Source organism: Poeciliopsis prolifica, unplaced genomic scaffold (genome assembly GCF_027474105.1).
Source record: "Poeciliopsis prolifica strain line A6 unplaced genomic scaffold, Auburn_PproV2 SCAFFOLD034, whole genome shotgun sequence".
NCBI classification, from domain to species: domain Eukaryota; kingdom Metazoa; phylum Chordata; class Actinopteri; order Cyprinodontiformes; family Poeciliidae; genus Poeciliopsis; species Poeciliopsis prolifica.
The window spans coordinates 4,764,264-4,786,954 of NW_026562409.1; the positions used below are offsets into that span (position 1 = coordinate 4,764,264).

General features: G+C 37.1%; 1 protein-coding gene across 2 annotated transcripts in view; it reads left to right on the forward strand.

Moving 5' to 3' along the window:
- Nucleotides 1–20,445, forward strand: part of asic2 (acid-sensing (proton-gated) ion channel 2) — a 293,437-nt gene extending 272,992 nt beyond the window's left edge. For both annotated transcript variants that reach the window (XM_055051975.1, XM_055051974.1), the window contains 8 exons: nucleotides 431–558; nucleotides 7,008–7,158; nucleotides 7,483–7,539; nucleotides 14,119–14,272; nucleotides 15,506–15,597; nucleotides 16,072–16,151; nucleotides 17,073–17,141; nucleotides 18,473–20,445. In XM_055051975.1, coding sequence (XP_054907950.1) covers nucleotides 431–558; nucleotides 7,008–7,158; nucleotides 7,483–7,539; nucleotides 14,119–14,272; nucleotides 15,506–15,597; nucleotides 16,072–16,151; nucleotides 17,073–17,141; nucleotides 18,473–18,574 — 833 coding nt within the window. In that variant the 3' untranslated portion in view covers nucleotides 18,575–20,445. The remainder of the gene's footprint in view (nucleotides 1–430; nucleotides 559–7,007; nucleotides 7,159–7,482; nucleotides 7,540–14,118; nucleotides 14,273–15,505; nucleotides 15,598–16,071; nucleotides 16,152–17,072; nucleotides 17,142–18,472) is intronic.
- Nucleotides 20,446–22,691: the final 2,246 nt, after the last annotated feature.

The following is a 22,691-nucleotide window of genomic DNA, read 5'->3' on the forward strand; positions in this document are numbered from 1 at the left end:
AGGTGTTGGGCTGATCAGCTGATGGGGAAAAGCCCTGATTGAATGTCAGTGCACTCACAACTGACTTTGAGCACATTATTGATTTCTGCAAATGCTGCTCGTTCTTTGTCTGCAAATGTTGTGCCTTCTTTGGTCTGTACTTCAGTGTGTGGGTGTGGGTGTGTGTGTTGAAGAGCTCCAAATGGAGGCACAGAGCTGCTTTCATCTGTTGAATTAGTACCAAGTTTTATTCTGCATCTGTGTTTGATGTCACAACAAATGGGATGTCTGAGTGTGTGTGTTTTTTTCCTATCTCAGAGACGATCTCAAAAGCCAGAGGCTTACAGTCAGAATTGGATTTTGATGCATTTGCATTCAAACGGTTGAGCTGAGTTAGTTTTTGAATTGTTGTTTTTTTTTTGTCCTTTCTGTTTCTCCATCTTTCTTGCAGAGGACACAGCGTTTGAGGCAGGCGTGCGGGTGCAGATCCACAGTCAGGCGGAGCCCCCATTTGTTCACGAACTTGGCTTTGGCGTGGCCCCTGGCTTCCAGACCTTTGTGGCCACTCAGGAGCAGAGGGTAGGTGCCCCATCATTATCATCATCACTCTTTTTGTGCACTTTCCCCACCTCTACTCCACACATTGGGCTTATCCCTTAGAGATAATGTGATGAATAACCTGCCATAACAGGCATGATTAGATTCTGTGCATCCAGGTTTATGTGTGGACGGGGGATTGATGTTTTTGTTCTTGTTCTGCCTTGGAGCCTTTCGGTGACCTCTTCGGTCTCCTGGTGACTGTTGACAGATGAATGATGAACTTGTGCCTATTGTTTTCAGCTATGACCTTTCTGGTAGAGTAGCTCTCAACCCAATCTAAGCTTTTACTCAATCATACTAAACATTATTGTGTCACATTAAGCTGCAGGGTTTACAGATATACACAGCCGATGCTTGTTAATGTTTTCTCTCCATTGCCATTCTTCAACTTCAGATGGATGTTTATCAAAGGTCTTCACTGAAGTTCAAGTTGTCTATTCACATCTCAAGATGAACCTGTTTATTCTGCCCCCGTCAGACTTACCTGTTGTAGTCATGAAGTGCTTTGTAACACTGACAAGAAGCAGAAACTTAAACAGACAAATGGCGATTGAATGCTAACAGAATCGACCCTGATAAAAAATAACCGTAATGCATAACCTAAATACCGCTTCTCTCCATAAAAATATGAAAACATTGTTCCAATCTGGAGATACAAATGTTACACACTGATCTGATAGAGAAAAATCTAAAGTACTGTGCGGTGAGTATTTTAGGAACTTGAAGGCAGAGTTTAGGATTGAAATATCAAACTATTTAGTATAACTTTGTTTTTAATGAGTATTTATTTTATAACTTAGTTTTTTCAGTGTTATTTCTAATGCTGACCTCAACATTACAACTCTTGAAGTTCATAAAAATTACTTTACGACACCTTGAATTTGACTCGAGTGGGTTTGATTCTTTGTACTGATCTATATATAGTTCAATGCAAAAATAACACCTATGATTCTGTCCCACATTTCTGTGACTTCAAATGGAGTACCAGCATTAATTTTTTCTCCTTAAAGCACTGCTGTCTTCCCAACATCCTTTTTCTCAGGTTGGCATTTGCATAATGCCAACCTGTTACATGTTAACTTTGTTTTCATTGTGCTTTTATATGCAGTTTTTAAAGAGCTTTGTGTAAACTGACAGCTAGATTACACATTTTAAAAACAGAAACTACATATTTGTTTTAGGCGGGTGCCGGTGCCAATTCCTTTAATGAACTAAGAACATGCTGCGTCTCTTTTCATCAAAGGTCTACGAAATTGAAACATCACTGTAACAATGTAGTTTCATAAAAACACATTTTTTTAAAGCTCAGTTTACTTGGTCTTTAACTGATGAGATAATTTCACAGCTACATGAAGCAATGCTACACATCAGCTACCCATTAAAGTTTTTAATACTCAGCTGTGATGTATGCTTAGTTTTGAAAAGTGTTTCTGGAAAGCTCTTAGAAATGCTCTTATATTCCTGTGTCAGAAAGTTACTTTGAAATTTCATTTGAAATTCAAATCGATTTTTATAAACGTTGAAAGGTTTTGACTTTCTAACATATTTATCATTCTCCCATTGAACTGATTAACTTTTACGGTAAACACCATCAGTACAATTTCTTTATTTAATAAATAAATATGGAAAAATTGGATAGCACATGCAAAACAAAAAGCTTAAACGTTTGATGCCAAATGAATAGAAATCTCAGACATCTTAGTGGAAGGGGCTGCTGCAGAAGGTCCTAAATCAATGTTGGCAGCACCAAAGTTTGTGCAGCAGGGGAGTCTCTGTAAATGGTGCTCCATCCAGATGGGTTGGATCAAATGATTATTTTCAGATTATCTGTGATGCCACAATGAAACTAAGCAAAGATGGGCATCCTTCCTGATTGTTTGTTTATGACATTGCTGTAATTTAGCTGAAACTTTCATCATCTGCGGCTTATAAATGCAAAGAAGCAGAGGGAATTATTGAGTTTCCTGCTCTGAGGAAATGTTTGCAAAAGACTTTTAGTACAGAACATTTACATATGTTCTATCCGGGAGTCATGATCACCTATCGGTGCTGAGTTCAGTTTTAAAGTTTCTGGATATGGGTGTGGGCTAAAGCAAAGCAAAAAGACAATGGAATGCATTGTCCCATCCATGTAGGTATGGAAATAGTGCTAAATGTTAAAGTTATACACATAAATGAATACGTTAACACAATTAATTAGGTTTAATCATTGTTACATCTAAATTACTTTAGATGCATTTCCACTGCAGAAACATAAAAAACAGAGTTTTATTCTGGCCGTAGTTTTTCTCTTCCTCTATCACCAAATCAGACAAAAGTAGATGGAAATCTGCCACAAAATTGGCAAAAGAAACTTTTTAGATGGATCCTGAACTAAAAGTAGGGCTGGTATGGAAAAGATGCTAACCATTTCTTATCAGTTGAATATTCTGATTTTTTTTGTCGTCATCTCCTCAGGATTGTTGATCAGTCTCTGAATTTAAGTTTGAATGGATTTCTGTAGCTCTCTGTGTCCATTGTTGCTGTTAATATGAGGCACACGATTTTTACAAAGTACTTCTGAGTCAAATTGATTTGAATTACCTCTCAGAGTATGAAACTGCCATAAATTACTACTTTAGATAGCTGATTGCAATCCGAATCTCAACCCCATTCTTCCTCTCTTTCTGGTAGTCAGGTTTGGTGTGGTTTGTTTAAAATCCAATATGCCAACACAGTTCCACTGGGTTTTTAAATGGCAGCTTTAAACTATATTCACTGTGAAGCAATCTGAAGTCAATATTGTATTGTCTGATTTTTTAAATTAATTTGCCTAGTAGATCAACTATCCAGTGACAATTAGCATCACCCTAATTGGCTTATTTTTTGCAAAAATAAAAACGTTTCACACATCTGCAGAATTTGTTTTGCAGAATTGCAGAAAAAAGTTACTATTTTTACACACTGTAAGAAAATATTACCATTAACAGGGCTGGCTAGCCAAAATTGTATCTGAGGTGGAGCATCCAGTTTAGTATTTTTTCATACTTACTTAGCATTAAACCTCCTCTAGTTAATTGTTAACAATTATTATGACTGGCCTGATGAGACCTGAACTGAATAATTATGCACTGAACAGAAATTCATTAAAAGACAGTTTGCTATCTGTGTACCTTTTACTGATGTTGAAAAAACAGCTATTTCACTGCTATTCCTGTGTTTAGGGTAGAGGTGGTTTGACCGATGTCATGCATATTTTAGATGTGTCTGCGCTGCACCACACCTGAATCAGAAAATGTAATTACCTCCGTGGTTTGTTTCCAGATTCAACCAGCTGATGTTCCCTTCATGCAAATCAAGTGTTTTCTAGCAGGCAAACATTTAAAACATGCACGACCCTTGGGTGGAGTCTGGCTTTAAAACTGCTGTACTTAGAGAAGCCAAACCTAGAATTAAATATTTATGGAGTTCACATTATTTAAATCACAGGCTTGATTTGTAAGACTACCATATTTAAAAAAAATAAAAAGTGAAAGTTTCAGCCAAACCCTTTTGAGCCCTACATTTTATATTGCTTCGAAGGTGTTTGTAATGAATGAATGCATGGTGAATATTTTCATATTAGTGAAAAAGTGCTAGTTCTAGCACTGGCACATCATTTCACTCTCAACATGGAAGAAATATCTTGTTCTGAGTGAAAACCAATACATTTTATTAGTATTATGGAATTGTTGACTTTAAGCAAGCTCATATAAATTGTTGAAAAGTTGCTTGGAAATGAGTTTGGTCTCATTTTCATAAGAAACTAGACTAAAAATATTTTGACTTTTTGCAGTACAATGATTTACTGCAAAATTTTAAAATTGCTGCACAGGTCAACTTTTTTTTTTTTCAAATCCAGTCCTGCTAGTGCATCATCACTGCCATTTTGTAAAATACCAGACCCAGAACGATCCAATCAGATTAAATCCATGCACATCTCATCTTTGTCTTTCAAAATCAGTCAAACGACACTGAATGATTAAATCATCCTGGAAACAAGATGAGATATTTCAGCTAAGAGTTTTGGGACATTTCTTCAATAAAGTTTAAATGTGACCTTCCCACATCAGAGCTCGGTGTATTGAAGCAATAAAACAGTTAGAGAGGAGACATGCTCAACAATGTGTAGGTCTCCTGAGTAATGAGGCTCTCAGGGTCTGTGCTCGTCTGCCAGCCCTGTTCTGTGACTGGCAGGGCGTAGACGAGCCGTCCTCTGCACGCTTGTGAAAACGCTGCTCCTCTTCACAAGCCTGAACAGAAGAGGGGGAAAAAAGGCAAATTTTACCCCTGCTAATTGATACAGAGCTGCTGCAAGTTTGGACCCATCTCCTTCTACCTGAAGTTGTTTTTGATTTAAATCTAAGAAATAATCAATATTTTGGCTCACAGCATACCTAAAAGAAAGATCTGTTTATGGCTGTCTTTTCAAAATGGTGATAAGTGAATCTTGGTAACAGATACCAGTCAGTCTGCCTGGAAATTTGCTTAACAGAGATTAAATTAACAGATTTTAATTAATACCATCAGACCTACATCAAAGCAGCTTTAATCAACCAAACCTCTGGGCCGACAGAAAGAGTCCTCAACCTTTTTTTTTTTTTTTTTTTAAATAAACTCTCTGAATTCAGAATCGGCTAGTAGTAGTCTTTTAAATTAAACTAAAAGGGCATGCTGTTCCTCTACCACAGGAAGCCAATATTTCCATGGACAAAACATCTTTATTTTTTCAGGGAGAATCCTAATTCAAACTCGGGGTCTTTGTATTGCCGGTTAGCGCTCTGCTCAGAAATACAACAATAACACATGAGGGCGGTTTTACTCGAACCCATTGTCCACAATTTGCATTTCAGCTCACCCAGGCAGCACTAATGGGATGACCTCATTGTAACTCATGCTGTTATCTACTTTTTAACAACATCCCTGGTCTGCAGAACTGTATGGCCTAATTAAAGTATTGCTCTGGTACAACAGGGGAATTGAGCATTGATTAATAACACATTGAGTGGCCCACAAGCCTCGGCTTTTATTAGATAAGACCACAATCAGGTCCAGAGGTCTCAACATAGTGAGAAATGATATCGAATTATCTGATTATAGAGAATTAATCAGATCTCACATGAGCTCCATCTGACTTTAATTAGGCCAGAAGGTGAAATGTGAAGGTGATTGTACAGGTTAAGGATTGCTAAGGAGAACATTTTTTAAATCTCTGACATAATTAATAGCTTCTGAATGTCAGTATATGGCATGTATTTGCTGCTGGCTTTGAAAAAGGCATATTTAATTATAATAAGAAACAATCTGCATCCAAATGGATGAAGGTTTCTGGACACTGAAATGCCGAGCTCTCCAGACTGCTGCTTGGATTTAGTCGAAATCTATTGTTCTACTCTCGCGTTGCTAAGATAATAACATCGTCCATCTTGCACCACAGCTAAGAAGCAATATCACCTGAACAGAAATCAAGCCAAGGCTTCAAATTCTGTCATTACCAACAAGCAGAGTGGAGCCAGGTTTAATCTGGCAGGATGCTCTACCCATCCCCAAAAAAATTTCTTTTGGCAGAACAAGCTGACTCACTTGGGATGCTCTGAGATGACAGCGAGGGAAACTGGGAACAGAGGGTGATGGATACAAATCAGGGCTGGACCTCGATGCCTGAGCTGTGGAGCAGATGGGCCTCCATGCTGCTCAGCCCAGTGTCCCTCAGTCCTCATCTGTCGTTCCAGCCTTCACAACCACAGGAGCATCTCTACGTGCTTCCCTCACTTTATGTTGGGGGATTTTTCTCAAAGAGTCTGGCTAACTGTTGAATTATTGTCTGCAGAGCAGTCTTGGTACTTGAAGGACGCTGCCTCCATGTTATCTTTGGAATTCAGTGCAAAACTTTGCAGTGGTTTTCACTTTGTTTTTATTTTCATTTCTATCCGTTTAAAGTAACTGAATAGTGTATAGTTTACTCGTGTTTATTCAAACCTAATAAAGAATCCATCCTTTCAAGGTAACACTGCAAAAACACAAAATCTTTCCCAAGTCTTTTCGGTATAATATCTTAATAAGATAAAAAAATAATAACTTTTCAACAAGGAATAGGAGCTTATTTTAAGTGAACATTTTCTGAAAGAGCGCCAGTTCCACTGGCTGATAATGTCACTTATAATAAGACATTTTCCCCATGAGACAGTGTTTTTCTTTCTAAAATCTTTTGGTCTTTTTTCATGCTAGTGTGTGACTAAGAAAATGTAGCTCTGCTTTCAAAGAATGTTGAGAATTCAAGTTATTTTATAATTTAACAAGAAGAAAATAACTTTACTTCTGGGCTTAAGAATGAAAATGATTTGATTTGATTTTCTTTTCCAGTTGGCAGAGAATGTTGACTGGACTCCTGGTTCTTTTCTTCCCCTCAGTTGACCTACCTGCCTCCCCCGTGGGGAGAGTGCGAGTCCAAAGCTCTGGAGTCGGGCTTCTTTCAGGTCTACAGCGTAACGGCCTGCAGAATTGACTGTGAAACTCGCTACATTGTGGAGAACTGCAACTGCAGGATGGTGCACATGCCAGGTAAGCATCTCTGTTGTACTCTGTGATGATGTATCGAGCGCTCATTCATCAACAAGAGTTTTCAGCAAGGTTGCAGTATTTTCCAGGAGATTTACCAGCATCATATTGATATGACAAATCAATACTGGATTAGTTGTTGGCATTTTAAAAAGCCCTTGGACTACAAGGTGTACCTGGGAGGTACAAGGAGGCTGTTTCTCACAGAAAAATTCTCAATCATTCACATGTTTTCACTTACTTGTTCAGTTTTCCAATAAGTTTGTATTTAAGCGTCAAGACTGATCAAAGAGCTGCTGAAATGTACAATATTTATTCTGTTCCCAGGTGACGCCTCCTACTGCACCCCTGAGCAGTACAAAGACTGCGCTGAGCCTGCCTTGGGTAAGTCGGCCTGGACACACACACACACCCTCATGAGTACAAGTCAAGAAGAAACACATACAGCATCATGGTTTATGCATGATTACAGCCTCTGCAAATGACTTGGCAGAGAATGCTGGAGAGATGAATTTTAAAGAAGTGAAAGATGAAGTAAAAAAAATCTATCTGATTTATAAGAAATTACTGCAAAACAATTTACTCAGAGAACAATTAAAAAATACTCCTACTGGTTTCAGAAACGTCTATTACATTCTGCAGTATAATTAAATTGCACTAATAAAACTGCAGATATTTCAGAGTATTTTTCCACATATCACTGGTGAAGTGCATGAGGTTCAGATGGTAGTCATCTTAATCTTTTCACTTTAGTGTGAAGGACTCAAGTCTGTAACCAGCAGCAGAGTCGACAGAGACCGCAATGTTAGAGTTCAATTTAATGCATGGATAGTCAGAGAGATAATACATCACAAAGCCTGGACTGAAGTAAATGGATGGAGACATGTAAAAGGTTTTAGGAGAGTTAACTTCATATTCAAGAATTCATATACAGGGATTTGAAATGCACCTGTATGAAGTTCAGATCAGATTTGGTTATTTTTTTAACATACACAAAAAATGGACACACGTAAACATTCACAGAAGACCTCAACACAATCACTGAGGTTTCATCTTCAAAACCAGTTTTCTGCTTCTTTTTTTTCTGAAGCTATACCAAGAGATATGAATAGAAACACAATGTTTTACATTAAATAAATAGATCAGAGCGTTAATTTCAAGAGTAGGGTGTAAATATTAAGCAAAATAAATTAAAATCACTAAAAATATGTCTCTAAACTCATACAGATGTCATTATCAGTTGGTAAATAAAGACCTCAGAGGTAAAAATAAAAAAAGTAATGATAAAAATTTGGCATTACAAGCAGCAACATTTATTAAGACAGGAGGAATGTCTGCCAAATGAAAAATGAACAAGCTGCATAATGAGTCACTAGATGGTGTCAGCTTCAACTGAAGGAGAAATAAAAGCCTCTGTTGATGTGGAGACTTATATAAGAATATATGCAAAAGAAACGGGAGATATGGAGAGCTTTACTTTAGAGAGGAAAAAAAACACAACCAGCACATCATTTTATCTGGAATGCAGTTTGTAGACTGATCAAATGTTCTTCAGAATATTTTTAAAAATAAGTTTCTTCTTTATTTGGAAAGAAGCAGAACAATTGCAAAAAAATCTTATTTTGGCTTTGGTTTGATCCAACCTGTGCATGAATTCAGCACTCCATTTTCTACCTTTACATTTAAATGATAACCATTTTAGTCATATATCTAAGTTGTTGCAAATCTATAGATAATCACAGAGGTGTGGCTATACACTTCTTACTGTTTGATCCTTTCATTTAAACATTAGTTCAGAATATCCGTTAAAAAAATAACTGAGGATAAAATATCATGCTTCAGCTTTATGGTGTGTATATTCTCATTTTGTTCCAAAAATCCTGGAATGAGCCAAAAAATTTTCAGAAAGTGAACAACAAAAAAACCCCATCATAATTAGTATTGACTTAGAAGAAGCAAATTGTGTATATGTATTGCAGTTATCATTTACATGGTTGGACAGTAACCAATTTTTGATGCCATTTTAAACCTTACTCAAGAAATGTTGCAGTATGGTATGTTGTCTCCATGGAAATGGCTTTTTCTTCTTCTTGAGGCCCTGATTGTGGAATTTTTAAATGATCCATGAGGAATCTTTACCCTCATTACCTGTCTCAGATACATTTCCCCAGGTTATGTCTCTGGCATTGATTATGAGTCACAGCCATGTTTGCACGGCCAATTTTTACAATTATTGCTTTTTGTCTTGCGCATGGTTTGCTAAGCTATGTTATTCATTCATTCGGAGGCAGAAAATGAGAAGCTGCTGAGGCTCTTTGAACCCAAAGAGCACAGATATAGACAGACAGTCCTGGATTTAAGAGAGAGAGACATGCACAGAACGCAGAGCTTAAACACAAGTCATGAGGTTTTATGATGTTTGAAACAAAGCTTTGAATTTGTGTATTTTAGTTCACGTCTGATTAGCTGAACTACACTTTTCCTTCCTGTTAGAAGCTGTTAATATCGCACTGAAACATGCTTCAGTAATTGCTTCAAAGATAAACACTTCCAGCAACATATCATGTGTATGGTTTGATTGCGATCCATGTTTAAAATCAAATTATTTCTAACTCAAAAGATTTTATATATTAAGTTTGCAACATCTGCTAATGACATAAGCCACAAGTTTAGTTCACTTTTAGCATCCTTGAAATAGACTGATGATTTTATACATCTGGCAACATCAACAATACATACACTTGAGTCTAATTCATGTTCTTTGAAGATTATTGCAAAGTCACATGTTGGGAACAATGTAAAAGCTTGTCTGCCACCATGATAAGGATCTGAATGTTGTAAGGTCATTAGGTTCAAATATGCAATTTTTTGAATGGAAAGAAAATGTAAAAAAGAAAATTAAGAGCAATGAAAATGTCAGCTCTTAGAGGAAAGCTGTTGTGACATTTTTGGGGAATAGAGCGAGTCTTTGAAAGAACTGCTGGTTCTGAACCACGCAGGCTGGACTCCCCTTGATGGAGAGCAATTTGTTCCGTGACCTCTTGATCCCGACTTATTCTACTTATCTCTACATCCTGTCCAATAAGTCTATCTGCCCTCAATGACTTTATTGAGTGTGTTGACATCCCTGGTGCAGATGTTGCTTCCTCAGCTGTCCAAAGTGGAGTGCATAACACTTGCAACTGCAGACTGTAATGAGATCTGCAGTGTACTGCTGCACACACTAAAGAATCAGTTTTCTTAAAAAAATAATCTTCAGTCCAGCCTGGTTTTATGGTGCAAAGTCATTTAATCTAAGCTAAAACCAGGGAATTTTTTCGATGGCTAACACTCAACCCAAAGCAATAACGTCACTGCTGCTTGTAAAAAGTTACATTCATTAATTGCCAAATTAATAGAAATAAACCTTTTTTATTTTTTATAAGTCATGGCTTAATTAAAACTTAAGTAACAATATGAATTGTTTTGTAGAAAATGTATATATATTTGAAAAAAGGTATTAATAACTTGTTTCAAAAGTTTACTGAGTGGTTTCTAACCTTGTCAACTTACACAAGTGGTCAAAACACCATTAGTGCAACCTTCTCTCCCCTCACAGCATTCTGTCTGCTCAGCCCACACTTCTCCCATTAAATGGTAAATTAAGAAAGGTTTCCAAAAAGCAGAAAAAAGGCAGCCAAGGGCAACAATACCTCCAAGCAATTGGCATCAAAGCTGAACACTCCCACACCATGAGGATATTTAGTGCAACATAATGTGACTGAGTAAGCACTCTGAAGCAGGAAGTTGAACTATCTGATGTAGGAAGGCAGAAGGATTTGGTGTATTTTCCTGTGGTTGGTTTCCCCTGTCAGAGGATGCTGCATGCACAAAAGTTTGATTGGATTTTTATACCTCTGTGACTGTGTGACTTAGGTTTTGGAAACAAATCTTTATTGTTTTTTGTTGTTGTTGTTTTTTGTAAGATGCTGCTGCATCTGTTAGATTCTCACATCTTGTTTTTCTAATCTTCCTTGGCTGAATATGATGCAGACTGCCTGATAATTGATTGTAGTTACTGCTGCAGCAGCTCAGTGATCAATTCTTCAAAAACGATGCAATAGTTGGACTACATCAGTAGCTCTGGTCCATTCAAGTTGTTTTTGATTTTTATGAGGTAATATTCCAAAATATGCTGGGATTTAAGTTTGCAAAGTAAGAATGCCGTAAGGAGCTTATGATAATTTGTTCTAAGTAAGAGAAAATGTGTAAAGAAAGTGGACAAAAGGTTTCAAGGCTCGGACAAAGAACCAGTCATTTAAATGTGCAGAGAGGTGCTCCTGTGAATCCAATAACATCACATTTGAATGAAAAATAAGCCACCGCTGTGGAGCTGTATTAAATCCTCTCTCTCCCTTACATGTCTGTGAGGCCCTGCAGCTATTATTGCACCGTGGGGGGGATGTGCCTTTTGCTCTGTGATCTGCAGGTCTGTCACAGAGCTGCTGGAGTGAGGTGCAGCCCTGAAAGCATTAACCCATTTTTATTTCCCATTCAAAGAATAACCAGTGAATTTTCTGAAAGAAAAGAAAAACTGAAAAAGTGTACTGGGTAAGTGTTTCAGTAATGCCATTTGTTTAAGTAATTTTAAAGTCTATAACTTTGGTAAAGGGTGTTTGTGCGGCAGATACTTCAGACTGAGCTATATTTGAAAGGCTTGTGTCTCTTTGCATTATAATCATCACTGTCTGAGTTTTCCCATAGTAAGCTGAAGGCATCGCACACAACTATCCACTGAGGGGTTTTTCCATCTTCAAGCTGCCAAAGCAGAGCCCTGAATGTAGCTTTCTGTGGTGAAAATTTGTTGCTGTCAGGGTGAAGGCTGTTTCAACTGAAGCCGCTCCAGGGCATGTTTGTGTTCACAGCTTTACATTCTTCCCCTCTGTGATGCAGACTATGACTTACGCTGTCATTAGAGCTTCTGTGGAGCAAACATTTACACGACCTGAGCCGCTGTGTGAAATGGGGCAGTATTCAGCCGTCGTGTTTGCTGTCCTTCTGTCCTCGTGTTGTGTGTGTGTGTTTTTTTATGCGTGACCTTTGAATTCAGGTGGAATACAAAAGGGAAATGTCAGATCCACTTGGCTTTCTGAAGCTCAGAGTCTGCAGAGGCAGAGGCTGAGAGAGGCTACTTTAGTCTGAAACTGATCTGTTTTCCATGTTTATCACATTTGTAAAAAAACAGAAAATAAAAACATCCAGCAGGCACTTCACAGTTTCTGTTGAAATTTACAACTAACGCTGAAGAGAACATATTGATTTAAAATGAGCTACCGAAGCTGAGTCATGTTTCTGTACTGGCAGAAAATAAGGCATTGAAAACGTAATTAACTGCAATTAGACGCCTCTCTTGATTATTCTATGAATTATTAGATTCATAATGTCACCTATCTGCCAGGAAATGGGACAAGCAGATTAGTAACGTTGTCAGAACGCTGTCAGCTCCATCCCTCCTGACCCGTCTGAGTCAGTAATCCATCCATTTATTACATCTCAGTCAGATTACAGGTGTTAATCAGGCTTTGCTAATGGGTCTGCAGGCAGTAGAAAATGCAACAGCTCCTCTTGACTGGAAGCAACCAGCAAAATAACACCAGCCCTGGAGAAGAAATCCTGCACTAGCTTCCTATTTATTACAGTAATCAGTTTAAAACTGTATTTCTGTCTTTTAAAAGTTGCAACGACTTGGCCTGACACTTATAATCTGCTCTTCTTTGCTATTACAATCCGTCTTGGTCTCTTGCTCGTTGATTGTAGAGACCAGCAGAGTGAGTCCACCTCTTCTTGTCACTCAAACAGTTAATCAGCTTAAGTTGCTGCTTAGAATACATATTTTTTCAGTTGCTTCACATGTAGTTAAACTGGACATCAATATGTGTGTTGTGCACTTTGGTTGGCTGTGGTTGTTTTAAGTTAATTTATATTATTAAATATGTCTTCATTCTACTTTTCTAATATTAATTTGAATGATATCTTAAGTTTTTATTGATGTAAATTTATGATTTTTCGTAACATTTTCAAAAAATGTCAGAATATTCTTACATTTAGTCCTGGCTGTCTTCTTTTTTTATAACTTCAAGTGCAAAGCTTTTAAATTTTACAAAGTCAGGAAGCGTTTTTCAGTCGGTAATTGTCCTAACTGATAATATAATGCATCAATAACGCTCTAACAGGGCAGAGACAGCCAACCAATCGTAATGTTGTTTGCACGTCATTGCATTGTGTAAAATACGTCCTCACTGTGAAGTCATTACCTTTTTACTGCCCTTGTGTAATCAACAAATTCAGTCCTTAATGCTCCAGTAAATCTGCAATGGAGAAGAAACCGTTTTGTTGTCCTTCTCCTTTTATTAAATGTACATGCAAAGTTTTCATAGTTATTAAACTTTTCAGTTTCCACACACGCAATATAGATTTTTATTTTGCCGTATAAAACTCTCACATATCTCTTAATGAAATAAAACACCAATTAAAATGCCCTGGCTGGCATCAGCTGATTATTTATCTTCTTACATAACATTAGATTAATGTATCCATTGTTTGATCTACAGACGACTTTCTTTTTGGCCCTTTATTTTATGAGATTTATTATCAAAACTCAGTCATAGTCTTTTAAACAAGAATTATTTTTTTATTGTTATATTTAAAATGTCTCGAGGGTAAAAGGCCTTTATGAAATTTTCACAGGGTCAGCACAGTATTCATGAGTCCATCAGAAGCTCCGAATTAATAATGTGATGGAACCCAGACAGCTACGGCCTTTGAAAGTGGATGTGTCAAAATATTTATGACCCTGATGATGGAAAAGACTGACGATGCGCCAAAAATGTTTCCCATTTCTGTCAACTTCATCCCATCCATCATCAACTCATTTCATTTTCACCGCCCAAATTTCTGCACGGTCGTTACCATTTCTGTCCGAAGCTAAACTGTCGGCGGTGGAGAGCAGCAGCTGCATGTGCAGGACGCCGTGCAACATGACCCGCTACAACAAGGAGCTGTCTATGGTCAAAATCCCCAGCAAGACGTCGGCGCGTTACCTGCAGAAGAAGTTCAACAAGTCAGAGAAGTATATCTCGTGAGTAGTTGTGTTTTTCTAGCAGTTTGACTGCAGCAGGACCTTTTAAGTAATATATTAGCAAGTGACAACTGACTGTTTTAGGTTCTCAGACTTTTTCTACTAAAAACAAAACAATTTGTCCAAAAAAAAAAAAAAACAATTTCTCAATTGACTTGCTATGAAATGTTTAAAACAAATATATGTAATAAAAACAACTTATCATTTTTGAAGTTACTCATTAAATATAACATTACAATTATCAGCATTAATGGATCTAAGAAATATTACATATAGGCTCAAGAGTCCAAATCATCTTTTAATATACAATATTTATTCATAGATGTTTTTTTTGGGCTGACATTTAAATTTATGGAGCTTTACAAACCTTATTTTTAATGATAGAAGTGTTAAATATATTGTATTTTACTTGGGTTTCATGTGATACCCAACATAAGAAAGTGCATCGTTGTAAATAAACATTTTTCTCATTTTTACAAGTTAAAATCTGATAATTGTGTTATGCATTTCTAGTTATCCTCCTCTGTTTAGTACTTTGTAGAACCACATTTTACCAGCCTTTTGGGATATGTTCTGACCCACTTTGCGCATCTTGTCTCCTGATTCCTACTTTAGGTCTGTACTTTGACTAAGCCACTCTGACATGCTTAGTATGCCTTGGCTTAACCTGTAAATAATATAAAAATTGCAGCTGTGAGTGAATGTTGTTATTATTCTGCTGGGAGGTGAACCTTTGGCCTAGAATTGAGTCTTTGCAGCCACTGACAGATTTGTCTGTTTTAATCCACTTCACAACTTCACCTCTGACTTTTCTGCCTTGATTCTTGGTCTCCATGTGGCTTTCTAACAAAAACCTTTACACAGCAGCTGGATTTCTACTGAGATCAAGATGATTGCAGTGGATTTTATTTAAGTATATTTTGAAAAAGAGAGGCTGAATAAAAATGCACATCACACATTCCTTTTTTATTTGTAAAAATGAATCACACAAAACCTAAAAACACATTGAAGCTTATGATAAAAAAAAAAGAAAAAGCTTTTAAGAGTTTGAAAGCTTTTTCAGGGTAATGCTTGTGCAACTGAATGTGATTACTTGCTAAGTATGAGATATTTTTGCTGTCTGTTAGGGATGAGCTGCAGCTAACAGGGCATTCTCCGTCCATACGGTTAAAATCCGTTGATCGTTACCTTTTCTACGTCAGAAAAAATCTGACTACATTTCCTCTTTTGCAGAGACAACATCTTGGTGCTGGATGTGTTCTTTGAAGCTCTGAACTACGAGACCATCGAGCAGAAAAAAGCCTATGAGGTGGCAGGATTACTGGGTATGTCTGTTACTGGGTTCATCGCTCATTCATTTATTACTTCTTGATATGCATCCGATGACATTAATGGTAAAGGTTCACCTTGACATTTTTGATTTATTTTAATTTTTATCACTTCTGTCACAGCGAGCCTTTTATTAGAATTGATTCCCAGAACTTCCATGTTAAGTTAGATGGATTTCTGTGTATGTTAACGGTTTGCAGGTCCAGAATTATCCAAAAATGAAGAAACTGCTCATAATCCTGCTCAAAGAACATGTCCTTTATGTCCAAGCCTCTCCACAAGTTATTCTGAGAGTTTTGAACACATCTTTTCCAGTAGTAAAATCTGATAGTGTTTTGCTTTCTGCCGCCTCCTTGCTCAAAGCACTACAATAAGCTACAACAGTGTAAAAGAAAGTAAATAAATTTTTCTATTTGTTAATCTTATGGCATGAGGCCATGTGGGCCATTTCTTCTTTTTTCTTTCTGCAGGTGATATTGGAGGACAGATGGGTTTGTTCATCGGAGCCAGCATCCTCACCATCTTAGAACTGTTTGACTATGCCTATGAGGTCAGTGACAAGCCTTGTTTTAGTTTTATACACACTTTTTTTTTTCGAAAACAATATTGTAAAATTACCAGGATGGTGAAATGAAACTACATGAAGCAGTTTTAATGTTTGTATACCAACCACTACTCCAAGTTAAATGATCCAGGAGATATCAATCTTTAAGTTCAGCCATGATAATTATTTATCTGGTTTTGTTCTGTATTTTAAGGTATTTTACCATTTTACTTAAAAAACAGTTTTACCTACAGAGTCAGTGTGGCATTAGCTTCACCGCAGTACTGAATGGATCTCTGATGTATTTGCCGGTTAGTTTCCATATTTTTAAAAAACATTTCTTTGAAGTTGACCACAGCAGGAGCTTTTGTAGCGTCTCATTTCAATGGTTTCTTTTCCTGGTTCTGTGAAAAGCTAAAGCACCGACTACCAAACTTGCTGAAACTAGAGTCGGTGTCGCTCACGCTAAAAGCAGATAAAAGCCAGACTTACTTTAGAGCTGGCTGAAATAAAGGGCCACGGATTGTAAATTTCTATTAGGTTTTCCCAACTGAATGCTTCTTATTAAGGCTTTTGTGTTTCTTTCAGCTTCATCTTTTTTCTGAAGAGCAGATAATTGTCTACACTTCTTCATATTTCTAAAATTCAGAGAGAAAGTAATTGTAAAGATTTTTTTTCTTATTTTTTTGCTTTTATTCTGATGGCATAATTGAGTCATTGATGTCTAAAACCATCAAATCACCCTGTTCTTTCTATCCAAAGCTAACCTGGAGAGCTTTTGTTCTGAATCATATTGGAATGATTTGCTGCTTTATATTATCCATGTTCACCTTGACTACATCCAGGTTTCTCTCTGCACTCGGTGCAGAAGAAGAAAAACTGTTTAGATGCTTTGCTACTGAGCTCTCTCTGTTACTTTATCTACAGGTGGTGAAGGACAGATTACTGGACTTACTCAGCAGAGAGGAGGAAGATGAGAGTCATGCTGAGGAAGTGGTACTTTTGCATATTCATTTCAAGTCACTTAGCATGTGGATTCTCTGTAACTTCCTTTCAAGTTTGGTCTTTTCTCTCTTTGCAAAAGCAGGTGAAACAGAAGCATGAAAAACGAGTGAACAGTTAAAAGCTTTTTAGCTTAAAAAAAATGAAAACTCACCCTGCAGTTTCATCTGTATAATGAAACCTTTGTGTCATCAATATTAAAGAAAAGAAAGTGTCTGTGATTTTAGTTGAGAAGGGAAGTAGAAAGGTGTGAACAAAACTTCAGCAGTGATAACTTACAACACGAGAAGTCGCTCTGCAGATAATTTTGATTGTCGTCTCTGTTCAAGGCAGACAGAAATGACACTGTTGCAGTTTAAGCAAAATAAATGTTGTTAGTAACAGAGACAACACACTGCTTTCTGAATATTCTGCTTGTGTTAGTTTGCAAATAAAGCAATGGCAGTGCAAATATCGCAGGCAGGAACAGAAGAGTTGGGCTCACAAAGAAATAACAGACACAGTTTGTTCCCTGGCACTCGCCCATAATTTCTTTCTTTCTCACAAAATGAGATGCTGGTTGTGTTTGTGCCTTTTGTTTTTAGATCTGAAGAACAGTTTGTTTTCAAGCATGACATGAGTGCATTTATATCATTGTTACTTCATATGAAAAGCAGGAGTTTTTCAAATTCTACATGAAAGCAGCTTTTTATTTGGCAGGAAGTGAATTTAATATTTCTTTGACAGCATTTTATTAGGATTCATTTAGAATGTCGTTAGACCTTATTACAATGTTTTATGTACTCTTTTTTTAAAAAGAGTACAAATAAAGAGGCAAATATTTTCTGACCATAACTACAGAGATTTTTCTAAGACCTCTGGATGGCCTATATGTGAGTGAGAGTTTTGTTTTGACTTGATCTGAAGTTCAGTTTGGACACTTTGACACTGAAAATAAGAAACGTTCTTGTGAATAAAAGTTCAAATCTGAGGAAAGCACACCTGGCTAAAAGACTTTGTCTTGGTTTTTCTTTGACTCAGAAGAAAAAATCGTTCTCATGTTTCAAGATGCTGAAGTTCATCTTGAAACATTTGCTCCCATGTGTATCTTCACTCTCATCTTGCCTTTTGTAGCACAACTCAAACTTAACAGGATTATTTCTCTTAAAATGTTGCTCTATGTTTGGTTTTACTCCCCATTCATTGTAGCAGAGATGCTGAATATTTCTGCTGATTTTTTGCAGTTTGAATAGCCCTCACTTGCTTGTACAAACCACAAAGTGCTGCTTTTGCATGTGTGTTCCTGCTCGATACCTTTTAAAAGTCTTTCCATCTTTTCTTCTCAGAGCTCCTGTGACCCAGTGGCAAACCACTCAGAATCCATCAGCCACACAGTGACGGTCCCCCTCCAAACGACGCTGGGCACCCTGGAGGAAATTGCCTGCTGAAGCCCAACCCCGCCCTCCCCTTCACAGCCACACATACCCAACAGCGAAGAGAAGTCCGCCTCCACCAGGTTTTGCTACACATCTCTGTTGTAGCATCCTGCAAAAATCTTAACTGCAGGGTGGGGAGGAGGCAGTGGGACTGAAGACGGGCTGTGCTCCGTCACAGCCCTCTGTCTGAGGCACTAATGGGGATTAAAGAGCTGTCAGCTGGATTTCTCCGCCTTTTTCTCTCACCTTGGACCGTAGTGAGGGACGGGGAGCCTCCGCTGTGCCGGCCCTTCAACTGGGTTTCCACATATATGCACAAAGAATAGCAAAGACCGTGTGGGACGCATCCTTACTGAGGGGTCTAATTCTTCTGCAGTATATCTATGTAAAAATCAAAAATGAAATGTTGACATGTTGCTCACTGCCAAAATAGCTGTTCAAAACTGTTCTCCAAACTGCATGTGTTGATCTATCTTGCTCTCTTTGCTGATACATAGGCTGGACTTGCAGCTTTAGAGTACATGTGTGCCATTTTCTCTTTCTGCCTGCAGGAAAGTCCTGTGTTAAAGGCCCAGGTGAAGAATCAGCCTTTGAATGTACAGTTTGAACAGACGGTTGTCAAAGTCACCAGTCACAAGCAGTCGATTATTTATTATTTCAACATTATAAGAGAATAAGCCAGATATAGAATAAGCCAGAGGTTTGGTTTCAGAAGAAAATATAGGCTTCACTTTTTCCCCCCCAATAGAAAACAATCAGATATGAATATTTTTCTGCCCGTATTTTGTTTCGGTCACATCCTGTACTTTTGTTAGTTGGTTTCAACAGCTGGCAGGTTTGATGTGTGACTCCTGTAGCATTGAGTTTTTATTTACACACCTCACTGAAGGTATGTCAGACCCTAACTATGAATTATCAACTCCTGGCTGCCGCATCTCATCGGAGCACTCGGCTAATTGACACGGAGTCTAAATTATTAGCTCACCAAACAAGGAGTTACGTACACAGTAGGATTGTTTGGGCATTATTTGATTAACAGAGTGTCAGGGTGATGCTTTAGGTTGACTATTATTATTTCAACAAATTTCCCTTAATTTTTATCCTCAACCAAATGATAAAACATCACAAGCTTGACAATTTTAATTAGTATAAAACTTCAACAGAAGCACCATGAGGAGGCAGGATGACTTAATGGAGTGGTTTTGCGGTGTGACCTGTAAATACATTTTTATTTTTTTCCTTATGAAACGGGTACCCAGCAAACACACCTGACGCAGATCGGAAACAGCTTTGACTCCAGGTGAAGAGGCGTGGTCGTGTATTTGGCGGTTCTGCTCAGGCTGCAGTTTTTCGGTGTGATCCGCGCTTCGGATTGGCTGAATGTGTGAAAACGAAGGCGGCGCTCTGCTGCGAGCATCACACGTCCTCCTCAGGACGGATTCAGCTGGATCCCTCAGAGATTATCAATGGCTCTACACCAAAAGCTCCTTTGAGACTGTTTAGAAGATTTAGTGAACCTGAATTTTCTATTTCCAGTCCATGATCATCCTAGCATGGTCTCTGTCTTCAGAATAATGCACATTGCAGGTAGGAATGAATTCAAGTGCTTTGTGAGAGTTTGAATTATGATTTCCCATCTGTGTGGCGTAGCCTGCTGTCTCTGTGTTCTCTCTCATGTCATGGCTTCTGACGAACACGGTGCTCTGCCGGCCTGGGGAAACGTGACACTGATGCTTCTTGCCGTGGCAACAACACTGGCTGTTTCCTCTCTTCTTCTTTGGCTTCAGGTGTTACTGCAGGACAGCGTTTTTTCTCATTGTGTGACGCAGCATACAGTGTGTGTTTTTAATGTGAAATGATTAAATGAAAAGACATGTTTTACAGTCGCTTGTGTCTTTGTGGTTATGACACACACACTGAAGGCCAGTCAGTTTATTTATGCATAGTAAAATAGCAAAAACAGGATTAACATTTATATTTTAATACACCTAAAGAAACTACCTTAACAAGTCACATAATTAGGAAATAGATGTCATTTATGTATGAGTTCAATGCATGTCACCAGTAGGTCTGCGAATGAAAACTCACATCAACACAAAGAACTGGGGGGTTCAGTAGATGATTTATGATTCACTAAATCAATGTTGGCAGAGTTATTTTGCAAAAGAGCCCACAGTCAAAATAAAACAGGAGTTTAAAATCATTCATTCTTGGAAATGTTTTTTCCAAAGAGTCAGAAAATCAAAAAGTAAAGTTCTGCACACAGTCAAACTTTGACAAGTTTAATACTTGTAGGAAGGTATTTCACTGTTCTGTGTTTTTAAAAGAACATTGCACTTTTTATTGCAAGTGATAGATCAGGTCACAAAACGTCTCTATTATCAATTTATTAGATTTGCCTGCACAAGTTCCTCTTCATATTCCACTGATGGGCTGATCACATAGTGGAAACTAATTTAATAAAATATAATGACATGCAAACAAAATTACAAAAAAAAAAAGCATCTGCATTTCCATTGACACGCATATTTGCACATTTCAAAAACAAATTTCCCATTTAAAAAATAAACGTGTTTTTTGATAAAGTTTTGGCGATCTGCTGAGGTGGGGGCTTTTTGCCTTATTGAAATTGGTTTATTTTGAAAAACTGCAATGTCAACACTTCGTTTTGCATCACACGAAGAAGACGACAACAGGAAGTAGTAGAAAAATCATGACACGGCGTGATTTTTAATGGCTTACATAAACAAACATCTGCGCACGTGAATTTGCATTTTTTTTTTCAAAATTGTGGGGTTTTAGACATTACTAGAATATTGACAAAGTTTTGTGCAGATTTGTAAAAGAAACACAGTTAGCAGAAAATTATCAGGCACAATAATTACAGCTGAGGTGGCCATTGTAGAATTTAATTTTCTTGCTTGATACAATTATTTTGTTTTCTAAGAAAATCAGCACATTAAATCAGTTGAATTAGTTGGTCGTTTCAGTTCACAGTCCATTATCTTCCTTGTAATTACAGTTAATTTTATATTGGCTCTTTGGGAGCTTTTCTACTACCAATCTACAGCAAATTTTTATTCATGTTTCTTTTGAAATAATAATTGCATGAAATTCAGAAAACGTTATTCACTTTAATGTCGAATGACTTTCAACATTAAATAAAATGCATCAAACTGATTTTGAAAGAAATGACTTTCAGAAAATCAAATTGCCTCACATTTTAAGCATGCACAATATGATCGGTAAGTACAAGGGCTGAAAATGATAATAATAAAAAAAATCTGGACAACTTTTGATTGATACAATTTTAAAAGATTAGAAGAAAATCTGTCTCCTTGAGGCAAAGTGTAAAAATATTATGGAGGTTTAAAATGTAGCTGCTGTACTTCCTGAGCGGTCCAGTGCCTCATCATCTACTCTGGAACATCTTCAAGACATCCTCCTTTGTTTTTGCTAAGGTTTATTTAGGTGACTTGAATCATCAAGAAAAGCTCTTTACTGAGTTTGATATAAAACCTTTTTACTTGTTAACTTTTGAAAAACAACAGATTAAGTTCCAACCGGGAGGGATTTTATATTGTTAGAATTATCTTTTGCTCTTTAGACTTAATTAAGAAAAACAAGGTATTCAAAAATACCCGGCCTATTTAAGGAATTAACTCTCTTTAAGCAGCATTTGTATGCTTCTGGTGTTTTTATTGACTAATTAAGGTCCAAAGTTTGTCAAATGAGACTGAGAAAAACTCCTGCACATAATAACAGTGTTTATCTTTAATATTATTTGTTTTGTTCACGATCATAGACCAAAATGACAGTAGTAAAAACCAAATTACTCAATAGTAGGAGCAATAAATTATTTTATTTAACATATTTAAGATTAAAATATTCCATCAGTCATCAAAATATTTTTATTTCAGAAATGTACACTTAGTGAAAAGTACGTTAAAGGTTATTTTCTAAGGTAATTTAGTCAGAACACGTATACTAATTTATTAAATATAACTGCATATCCATTCTTTAGTTTCTCTTTTCATACTTTGATTTACCCAAGTTGAAGTCTTACTTTGTATTGTGAGAGGAAGCTTTCTTTAAGGAAATGAGATTGAAGAAGAAAATTTCCTCATTG